The sequence below is a fragment of the Otolemur garnettii genome, unplaced genomic scaffold (assembly GCF_000181295.1).
Source record: "Otolemur garnettii isolate 467f Iridium unplaced genomic scaffold, OtoGar3 scaffold00098, whole genome shotgun sequence".
NCBI lineage: Eukaryota > Metazoa > Chordata > Mammalia > Primates > Galagidae > Otolemur > Otolemur garnettii.
Window position 1 is genome coordinate 466424 of NW_003852493.1, and position 11743 is coordinate 478166.

At 35.2% G+C, this 11743-nt stretch overlaps 1 protein-coding gene across 5 annotated transcripts in view; it reads right to left on the reverse strand.

The window, feature by feature from the left end:
• The window catches only part of PRPF40A (pre-mRNA processing factor 40 homolog A), a 51240-nt gene that overhangs the window by 2024 nt on the left and 37473 nt on the right, over positions 1-11743 (reverse strand). For 3 of the 5 annotated variants that reach the window (XM_003795939.3, XM_012808994.2, XM_023516800.1), the window contains 11 exons: positions 11256-11406; positions 10154-10287; positions 7839-7953; positions 7571-7662; positions 7357-7473; positions 6887-7024; positions 6494-6589; positions 2052-2138; positions 1563-1659; positions 1417-1478; positions 643-774 (listed from right to left, as the gene is read on the reverse strand). In XM_003795939.3, the coding sequence (XP_003795987.1) occupies positions 643-774; positions 1417-1478; positions 1563-1659; positions 2052-2138; positions 6494-6589; positions 6887-7024; positions 7357-7473; positions 7571-7662; positions 7839-7953; positions 10154-10287; positions 11256-11406 (1221 nt within the window). Of the gene's footprint in view, positions 1-642; positions 775-1416; positions 1479-1562; positions 1660-2051; positions 2139-6493; positions 6590-6886; positions 7025-7356; positions 7474-7570; positions 7675-7838; positions 7954-10153; positions 10288-11255; positions 11407-11743 lie in introns of all 5 variants that reach the window. The other 2 variants (XM_012808996.2, XM_012808998.2) reach the window with 1 other exon arrangement.

Genomic DNA, 11743 nt, shown 5'->3' on the forward strand with positions numbered 1-11743 from the left:
CTTGTCTACATAGTTAATGCTCTCCAATGAGAATTCGTAAGCATTTGCCCTTGTTAATAAACCTATAGCATTTGTGTTACTGGGCTCTATTATTCATATATACACATACATGAAAAAGTAAAGACTAATTATGTAATTTGATATTACAACATTAACAACTTTAGCTTGTATTGCTTTTTAATTGCCCTCACCCCTACCCCCAACCAATAATTGTAAAAGTTATTGGAATTGCTCTTTTGAAACTAGATTTGGTGACAAAGATAACTGTGTACATCGGGAAAACCCATGATCTCAGTCTTCTAAATTTTATATTCTTTTTTAAAGAAATTTGACAATTAGGTAGAAAATGTTTTGCGGCAGTTCTTATTAAGAATGTACAGAGCAGAAGACCACACTCTGTCTTACTTAACACACCCTTCCATTTATTTTAAGGAATATAAAATTTAGGAGACTCAAATCAAAGGCCAGCAAAACCAATATTAGGATATTAGAAAACTATTTTGCATAAATTAAATTTCCATTGTTTTCCTCAGCAGTAATAGATCTGAAAAAAAGTCCATTCTTTAAACACCATTAAGGATGAAACATAGTATCAACTTTTATATTTTGAGAACACAGGTATGAAACAATTCTAATACTTACAGAATCCTTTCCAGTCTTTTTCTTAGGTGATTTGTGTTTTGATTCTGATCTTTGTCTAGTTCTGTCTTTTTCACTTTCCCGGTCTTTTTCTTTTTTATCCTTCTCTCGTTCAGCATCTGATTCTGGAGAGTCCTATGTAAATAAAAAATAACATGTTAGTATTTTGAGGAAGACTGATTTAAAATAATCAGATTTAAATAATAATCTGACTTAAAATAATCCTTCTATAGGTAATACTTAAGAACATAAAAGGTTATGTGTTCTTAGCAAAATATTATTTAAATTGTTAACCTCAGGGATTCTATAAGATTTCCCTAAGATTCACAGGAGAGGGCAGTCTTTCTGAGAAGAATGACATTCTAGTAGGGCAAGATACCACTAAGAATCTCATTATCACTTGAGATAGGCTGTATTTATTATGTGAACATAGACAGACATTACATTTTTCACCTGATACAACACTGGTTTATTTAAATATATATAGAATGCTGCTGTTAGCATCATCACATTTAAGGTTGACAGGTGTATATTAAAATCGCTAATAAGAAGTAGGAATTACATAAAATGTAATGGCAATGCTTAATTAAATAAGCAGTTCTTGTTACTATGCACAAATTCAAGTGAGCAGCATGAAAAAAGATTCAATTAAACAGGTTTGTGGCGGTGCATGGCCTATAATGGACTGCACACAAACTAGACAAGAAGGTTTTATAGCCAATAAGTAAATTAAGGGCAAAAGCATAGGTGAGATATAAAAATTAGAAGCCTGCTTACAGATTTATGTCTCCTCTTCTTACTTTTCTTCTTATGCTTTTTTGACTTCTTGTAACTTCTCTCTGAAGAGTATAAAAGGAAAAACTGTCAGAATTTGAGGATATCTAAGCATGAGTGATTTTTATAAAGAAAATAGAAATGCTCACCAGACTCAGCACTAGAAGAATGTTCTGAAGCAGAACGAGACTCTGATCGCTGTCTCTTTTTCTTTGAATGGCTATCATCATCATCTGAATCTGAACCCTAAGCAACACAAATAATTTCATTCCTAACAATGCTAACAAATATGTATATATATAAATTTCTTTTTTTGAGACAGAGTCTCACTATGTTGCCCTCAGTAGAGTACAGTGGCGTCACAGCTCACAGCAATCTCAAACTCTTGGGTTTAAGTGATTCTCTTGTCTCAGCCTTTCAAGTAGCTGGGACTACAAACACCTGACACAATACCCAGCTATTTTTGTTGTTGTTGTTGTTGTTGTTGTTGTTGCAGTTGTTTTTAGTTGGCCTGGGCTAGGTTTGAACCCGTCACCCTCGGTGTATGTGGCTAGTGCCATAACACCTGTGCTATGGGCGCCAAGCTGCTAACAAATATTTTAATATACTCATGGTGACATCTAATACATTTCTCTTACCGATCGAGAGCGAGAACGTTTCCTATGATGTTTTTTAGATTTTTTAGAATGTTTCTTGTTCTTTGAATGATGATGTTGACATTCATGCTACAGAGATTAAAAAAAAAATCAAGAGTTTACATAAAAAAATTTTCTAAAAGATAAACAAATTAGTTTTTAGAGTAAAATTATATTTAGGCCCTTGAAACTGTGCAAAAAATATCATCACTTAAAATTTTCTCTTCTCTGATCCTTTTTACCCATCCTACATCCACTTAGACAACTGAGTAAAACAGTGTTAAAAAGTATTATTGTAGAAAGTAGTTTTTATAGAAATGAAAATGGTGTGGGTTAGTAGGGACAACTGATAGATTCTAGAGAAGTATAAACTATAGAACAGTGCTTTAATGACAGTTAAATACAATGACATTCAAGTATGATTTTTCTGATGAATCTAGTGGGTCTGGAAGTAGAGTTTGGGGAGCAAGTGACCCAGCTGCCCATCAAATATTAGGGCACAGGGCTCTGTTGCCCAAGAAGACCCTGAGTTCACTAAAGACCAAGAGGGTCCAGAGTAGTTGTGTAGAGTCTGTAGCTCTACCCGAACAGATCAAGGAAGTCTTGCTCCATCATAGAGCACTTTTCAATTCCTACAGAGAATATGGATCACAGAAGCATGTTCCCTGCTTTAGTGATAAGAGGTCACATGGTTTCCAATAGCTAAGTTGCAGTGCCCTTGGATGCTGGGTGTATGCCTCTGGCCTGAGGCACTGCTTGCTGGGGCACCTGTACTGTGTTTGCTCCCAGAATAGGAAAACAAGCTCTGATCTCCTTGACAACCTGCCACAAAATGTGAAAATCAATTTCCAGCTTTGGAGCTTCATATCCAAGAGGCTCTGCTTTTCTAACACTGGAGTGTTCCCTAGTGTCCTAGGAAGTTTTTTTTTTCCCTTTTGCTGCTTTAACCCCACATAAAAAGATATCCAAAGTAGAAGAAACCACACAAGAAGAACCAACAAAAAGATCACTGTCATTATGAAGAATTATATCAATCATTTTTCACAAGGGATGACAATGTAACTACCTAAAAAAATCCTACTTACACAGAAATTACGAAAATGATTTGAATCATGGATGGCAAAAGCAATGAAGGGAATTGAAGAAAAAGTGGAAAACCAGCAAAGAAAATCCAAAAATTGATCAAAGAATTTAACAAAAGGACAAAGTCTCCAATTCTCTAGACCAGTGGTTCTCAACCTGTGGGTCGCTACCCATAAGAACTATATTAAAGGGCTGCGGCATTAGGAAGGTTGAGAACCACTGACCTACACACAAGTAGAAACAATATAAAGGAGCTAAAAGAGTCATTGTCAGAGTTTCAAAATGTTATAGAAAGTTTCAGTAACAAATTATGCCACAAAGAATAATGAATCTCAGAGCTCAAAGACAAGGCTCTCAAGGTAACCCAGTGATTTAAAGTGGCAGAAAAGGAGAGAGAAAAAGCAGAGCAATCTCTTAAAGAATTACAAGATTACAGGAAGCATACCAACATACCAATTATAGGTATCTCCAAAAGAGAAGAAGAGAGTCCCAATAGCATGGAAGCCTTAGTTTTAAGGACATTACACCTCAAAATTGTTCTAATATCGCTACTGATTCAGACAATTCACCTACTAAAAGGATATCACATCCTGGGCCAACTTAATTCAAACATAGCATCTCCTAGACACACTAATTAACCTAGTCAAAGTCAAAATGAAAGAGAATACTCTATAAGCAGCCAGGTGTTAAACAGCAGCTCATGTACAAGGGCAAACCCAGGGTGTGTGTGGGTGGGAAGGTGTGGCGGGGGTTCAGCTGAAACTCTGCAAGCCAGAAGAGAGTGGACTTCCACCTTCAATCTTCTCAAACAATACAACTACCAGCCTAGAAGTCTGTACCCTATAAAACAAAGTTTCATCTTTGATGAAGAAATCAAATTTTTTACCAACAAGCAAACATTAAGGACATCTACCACTGCAAGACCAGCCTAGCAGGAAATACTAAAACCTGTACTATACACAGACCAACACAATGGACTATCAACAAAGTAAAGATACCCAGAAACTAAAGGATAAAGCCTGGCTTTCACAATGGCCCAAGTGATAAAACAATCAAAAGCCCTCCATAAAACAAGATGAAAAGAATGCCACCCTACTTACCAATTCACTCAATAAATGTAAATGGCTTAAATTCCCCACTGAAGGGGCAGACTGTCAGGATAAAAAAGTATAAAGTATTTGCTGTCTTTAAGAAACACATCTAACACCTCCCCCCCAAAAAAAACAAAACAAGACTCAGAGTAAAGGTTTGGAAACAATAACAGACAAATAAAAACCAAAGAAAGCAGGCACTACTATCTTTTTGCAGATACAAGTATCTGTAAAACAGCAAAAGAAAGATAAAGATGGACACTGTATATTGGTTAGGGGAACAATACAACAAGAAGACACTTCAACTCTAAACATACACACGCCTAACATAAGCATTCTCAGATTTATACAACAAACCCTATTTGGTCTGAGCAATATGATAACCAATACCACTATAAAAGCCAAGGACTTCAATACCCCAATGACAGGACTGGAGAGATCCTCCAAGCAGAAACTAAAGAAACAATGGACTTATAGACAACTCTGTAATAGATAGCTACAGAACAATTTTACCCTACTACTGAATATATATTCTCATCAGGTCATGGATCATTCTACAAGATTGACCACATCTTAGGACACAAATCAAGCCTCAAAAAACAAAACAAAAAAAGAAAAAAAACAAAAACCAGAAATGATACCCTTTATCAACCACAATGGAATAAAAGTAAAATTCAATGCCAACAGAAACACACAACCCAATACAAAGTCAAAGCCTTATTAGACTCTAAACAGCCCATTGCTAAACAATAGCTGAGTCAAAGAGGAGATAAATAGCAATGAAGCCACAAGATATCAAAACCTCGGATACTGCAAAGATAGTCCTAAGAGGAAAATTTATTGCATTAAATGCTCACATCCAGCAATCAGAAAGAGCACAAATCAATAATATAATGACTTATCTCAAGTAGCTGGAAAAAGAAAAGAAATCTAATCCAGACCCAGCAAAAGAAAAGAAACAATAAAAATCAGATCAGAACTAAATAAAATCAAGAACAAAAGAATCATTCAGAAGATTAACGAAACAAAAAGTTGGTTCTTTGAAAAGGTCAACAAAATTCTGATGAATCTGGCTTTAGTCAATGCCTGACAGAAAGAACAATCTAAGAGCTACCCTTTAACTTAGATAAGTAAGCTTGGCCTTGGAATAAGCGCAAAATCTACTTTTCCCCAACAAACATGTCCTTCTTACTCAAACAAGTCCTCTGTTAACATCCACATCTTATCCCTATGGATTTCTATTATTAAAAAAAGTAACTGTGAGAAAGAGAAAGTGCTCCAGTAAAAGATCCTTGCACCAAAACATCAATTGCATGGCCACAATACTGGGGCCCAAAATCTGAATACGAGTGGCCCTTTCCTATGCTACCATCTTAAGTTCCACTTACCATCTCATTACTTTACCCCCAAGCACAAATCTGAATCAATGTTGGTTGAGATTCTTGAATTGGGGGAAAATAGGTGACATACTACCTATAGCACAGTTTCTAAAATTAATTGTATATTCTACTACTTGGGAACCTGATTAAAATGAAGACTCTGATGCAAGATTTCTGCTGATGGGGCCTGAGGTTCTGCATTCCTTAGAAGCTCCTAGGTAATGCAGCTGCTGCTGGTCTGAACTGCATTTGTAGTAGTAAAGACCTAGAAGCCAACAAGACCAGATCTAAAGGCAGTTATAAAACAAAACAAGGCCTAAGTGAGTACATGTTAACAGAGAAAACCCTTGTTAACACTGATAAAAATCAAGAACAATAAATCCAAAGAAATAATGGTTTTAAGTGACCTGCTATATCCAATTACCAACCAACAAACACTACAATATTACAATATGAAATACGTATGAACTTTTAGCTTGTTGTAAAGAATGTATTTAGCCAGTTTAGAACTGACAGCATAGTATGTTTGTTAAAAAGTATTGACCCATGAATCAAACAGCCTGGGATGGACTCTGTTCTCTGTAAATTACTTTATCATTTATTCAATTCATGTGGCTGGTAAATCACTGAATTTGTAAAACTTTTCTAAAACTATACAACAAAAAGTCTCCACACATGAATCTTCATATTCTTAGGGTTGGCATTAGCCAACATGCTTGCCCTTTAAAGCAGTTTTTACAGGAAAAAACTATTCTTTACCATCCCAGGTAACTACATTTGTATAGAAGCAGTGATAGCAAGAAATAGTTTTATCATTGTAAATTCTTCAATTCAAAAAATAATTTTACGTGTTTTGTAATATTTCAACCAGTTATGAGAATAGTAAAATTACCTCAAGAACATGCATAAAATCTTTAAATATTCGTTTTCTTTCAGATTCTAGAGTTATGTCCTCAAATGCTGGCTCTTTTACAAATCTCTCCCGGATCTGAAAAATTTAGAATACCAAGAAAAGTATACCAATGTGCTTAACAGGAATTGTCACAGCAAGTGAAAACTGTGATAACCCAGTTTCCTTAAAGTGTATTATTTTCTTCCTTCAAAAGCTGAAACCATTCTTAAGAAACATTCCCAAATGCAGAGTCACAGTTTAGTAACTTTAATATATTCAAAATACATTAAATATACTCTAAAAAAATGACTGTAAAATGGAAATAAATTAAAAATACTTTTATTTTTCAACTGTAAGAAGATAATTCATTAGAAAATTTAGAAGTATACATACATCTTCCCAGACAGCATCCAATTCTATTGGAGGAGCAGCTTGTTTCAACATACTCTTAAATGCAGATTCTTTTCGTTTCATCTTCCGAGCCTCTTCTTTTTCTCTTTCACGTTCACGGGCTTCTGCCTTTTCTAGTAACTATTAGAAAATCATATCTAATCAGTTAGAACAGTATAATTAACTCCTGTTAATTGACATAATTTATTGTTCCTAATTTAGAAGTATTTTCACATCACTTGTAAGGTATGGGCCAATTTATCTACAGTATCAGTTAATTCAAGCAAAGGCAGGCTAACAGTCTACTATCTAAATATAGTATATAGACTTTCTTTTACCTTGTGTGAAAGATTACCTACTATTCTATAAAATCCTACTCAAATTCTCTTATTCCAATAGCTTACAAGATATGTTTAGCTGAATAAATTAAAAATCGTATCATTAACTTAATTATAGTAATAAAAATAACTTACACTATTGAAAGCCAATTTGATATTTCCAGCATCTAATGTAGTTGATCTTTTAGTTGAACTGATTATTGCCACAAAATCTTCAAAAGTAGTATTTACTTCGACAACAAATCCTTTATCCTAAAAAAGAAATCCTATTAATAACACATAAAAAAATACAGTACTCATTGTTAAAAATATGTCATATGTCAACAGAGAAAAAACTATACTTATTTACCTTAAGAATATCCTTTATTATCTTCTTCTCATCATGATAACGTGCTTTAAGATCCTCAACATAAAACTTGAAAAGATCAAGTGCAGTTGATCCTAATGAAAAAACTAAAGAAGTCAAAAGCTAGCTCTAACCAAAGAGCTGCAATTACTTTTTTGTTTATAAAACAAAAATAAAATGAAGTATCCCTCCCCCCAACACAACCACATTCCCCTTTGGCCCATTCCAACTATTATCATAACTATTAAGTTAGGAAAGAAAAGAATCTCACCAGGCTGACCAAGCATATTGGTGAATCTAATGTCAGAACTTATAGTTGGATATAATTCCATCCAAGATGACATAGAATGTAGCTGCCCATGTTCATGTAATTCATCTAAAAATATCTGGGAGAGAAGCAATTATATTTGAAAAGTTACCTAAGTACTTTAGCAATAGTAATACATGAAAACACATAAAAACTTTGCAAAATATATAAGTCTTTGACCAATATTATATCAAACATGTTTAGGTACAAAGAATATTGGTTATTTGAGGAAGATGAAAACTGCCTTTAGGCAAAAAATATTTTGTTCTTCAGAGAAAAGGACCATTCAAATACTACATTATCTTTCTAGGCTTTGGTTTCCTGTCCCTCAAGATAAAACACCAAAAAAAAGAGGTAAAAAGCTAACTCAAAATATTAGATATTACCTATCTCAAATGATGAAGTTAAAAAAGAAAGTATATGCATGTCTCCTTTTGGGGGTGGGGTGGGGAATGCCTTGACTTTTACATTATTGGAAGTAAAGTGCTTCAAAGATGACTGTGCCTGATCTTTCCCTACTCTTGGAGGAGGGGTTCTCAATCTTGACACCAATGACATCTTAGGAGACCTAATTCTTTTTTGTTCTTTGGGGGGATGGGGTGGTAAGGGGAATGTGTGTCCTGTATGTTGTGTTGTAGGATTTTTTTCTTTGAGACAGTCTCTCTCTGCTGCCTTAGGGCACAGTGCTATGGTATCATCCTAGGACACAGCAATCTCAAACTCCTGGGCTCAAGTGATCCTTCTGTCTCAGCTTCTGGAATAGCTGGTACCACAGCTGGCACCGTATCACAATGCTGGCTAGTTTTTCTTTCTTTTTTTTTTTTTTAAAATAGAGACAGGGTCTCTCTCTTGCTCTGGCTGGTCTCAAGCTTCTGAACTCAAGCAATCCTCCTGCCTTGTCCTCCCAGACTGCTAGGATCACAGATGTAAGCTACCATGCCTGGATGGATTTTTTTCCTTGGTTTTGCTCTGTCACCCAGGATGGAGTACAGTGGCATGATCATAGCTCAGGCAGCTTCAAATGCCTGGGCTCAAGTGATCCTCCTGCCCCAGCCTCCTAAGTAGGTGGGACTTCAGGAACATGCCAGAACAGTTTTTCTTATTTTTCTTGTAGAGACAGAGGTTCTTGCTGTATTGCCCAGGCTAATCTTCAACAATTGTACTCATATCATCCTCCTGTCTTAGGCTCCCAAAGTGCTGGAATTACTGGTGTGAACCACCACGTCTGGCCCATCTATAGAATGTTTAACAGCATATCTGGCCTCTATTCACTAGATGTCAGTAACATTTCCCCCCAAAGAATGACAATCAACAAAAGCTTTCTGGGTTGAGTACCATGGCCTTCGAGACAATTTTCCCCCATCCTCTTTCTTTTTGTACCCTATATATTATTCACAATATGATTTATTGATATATATGCCTGAATTCAACCTTTGAAGATTTTAATTAGACACCCCCTATCTTTTCAATTCTTTCTTCATTTTCTTTGTCTTGTCTTGACTAGTTTTCTCTTACCAGGACAGCCTTCCTCTTAGCCCTGAGCTTACTTGAACTTTACCTTATTAAATATCTGAGAGAAAGGTATGACTATACCTGTCTACATTTCAACTATTTGGCAATGCTTTTGCTTAACAACAGTCTTCAGCCCTCATTTCATAAAAATTCTTATTATTATTTTGTTACTTTAAGGGGTTCCTCTACTTCATGGGTTTATGAAAGAATCATCTGAAGGATTATTAAACAACAAAAAAAATCCCCTCTTCCCAGATTGTTAGACCTTACCCCCAAAATTTAATTCAGTAGGTCTGGTGTTGGGTTTGAGAATTTGCATTTCTATAACTTCCCAGGTAAAACTTGATTCTGTGCATCTGGGGTTGGAGGGCTGCTGCTGTATCTTAAAAATCCATCTTGGCTTCTGAGACACTATATATTCCTACAAATGGGAACTACCCAAAATAGTACCTACCCTTATAACATCACACAAATTGAGATTATAAATGTAAAATGCATAACAGCAAGTGATCAGTAAGTGCCCGCTAGTATTATAATAATTATTGAAATAGGTAATCTTGCAAGATATAAAATGCAAAATATCCATTTCTCCATGCTTCTCACCAGCACTGAGAGAATAAGAGAGACCCTTGAAGATAAAAATGAGCTGCCAACTACCGAACATGGACTCTCAGCTCCTAAATAGGGCAATTAAGGTATTGTTTAGATCATTGTTCATATTATTCAAGCTCAGTAACCACATTAAGCTAGAAAAGACACTTTATTACCTGAAAAGATTCCCTATTTTTACGCTGTCGTCTTCTTTCTCTCAGCAGACTCTTCTGTTTTTCTTCTTCTTCTTCCTTTTCTAAAGCCCGTATATGTTCTTCAAAGCAAATTAATGCATCTTCTTTGTCCATGTCTAACGTGTTTTCAGTTAAAAGTTAAAATGTCAAATATTAATGAATAAAACATTGCACTAACTCCCTAAAAATTTTAAATTCACCTTTTAAAACCACTTGTTTTTAAACTCTTGTATGACTCGTAATTATCTAAATAGAAAGTTTTAAGAAAACATCACTAATACCTTATTAAAAGATGCCCTGAACCATTCATGAAATGAAATAAAAAGCATGCATATCAAAATTAATGAAAATAAAATTGTTATGACAAAACCAGTTTGGAATATAATAACTACCTCAACATAAAAATTTTCAAAGCATAGTTCTGGGCCCTACCAAAAAATCCACTGAAGCACAATTTTTCACACAGGCAGCCCAGACAGCTATAAAATTTAAAAAGGAACTAGGTAAGTCAAAATAAGCATACTTAGAAAAGCCTAATGAAATTCTAGTACACTTTTTCTTTTTGCAAATCTATAAAGTACTGCAAGAAGATGGCATGAACATAAGGAAATAATTTTGTTCTTACCACGTTACATATAAGGGGCTAAGCCTAATTTCCAGTTACATACCTCTGATTTAAGGGTTACCTAATAAAGCTATATTTTATTTCTGACACAGTATTTTGTTCTAACTCATAAAATTCAATTGAAAAGAAAAATCCCATTTGAAAATAAGTAATGTACTTATCCAGAAAAGGACAAACAACTGGTACAATTCAGTTAGTGACTGCATGTAACAAATGAAAATAATTCTTTGCTGCTAGAGAACACTGTTTAAAATGGTTTCTCTGCCAGGCACGGTGGCTCACGCCTGGAATCCCAGCACTATGGGAGGCTGAGGCAGCGGGATGCCCACAAGCCAGGAGTCGGAGGTTGCAGGGAACTACCAAGCCGCTGCACTCTGCTCAGGGGTACAGGGTGGGACTCTGTCTTGGGGGGAGGGGAACCACAAAAAACGGTTTCTCTCATGTATTTACTATTCTTACTTTGTAACTCTTCATCTTCTGCAAAAGTTGGATTATCCATCAGATACTGCTGGGCTTCCGACCAAGTAGTAGAGTATGTTACATTAGCCATGTTGTCCAGTATGTTTTTCAGGGCTTCCCAATTTCTCTTTCGCAACTGTTTTGCTTGTTCCTATAGCAAAATTATGAAAATATTCTTGGAAGTTCAAAGAAACTAAGATATCTTGAGTTGCAATTAGTGTAGATCACAAATGTAAATTCAGGTCTCTAAGTAAATTTCATTTACTTTCAATAGTCACACTATTTACTTTGTCAATACTCTTGCCTGAGTATTTATCTTAGTATTTACTTTCATTTTTTTTTTTTACCTCTTCCAAAGAGTTTGGAAACCATGTTTTTAACCCCCTACCCCCAGAACCTCTCTTATATGTACTACTATGCATATACAATTTATAACTAAATTTACTGCAGACAGAAACGCCAAGGTCCTTAACAACCTTCAGCCATAT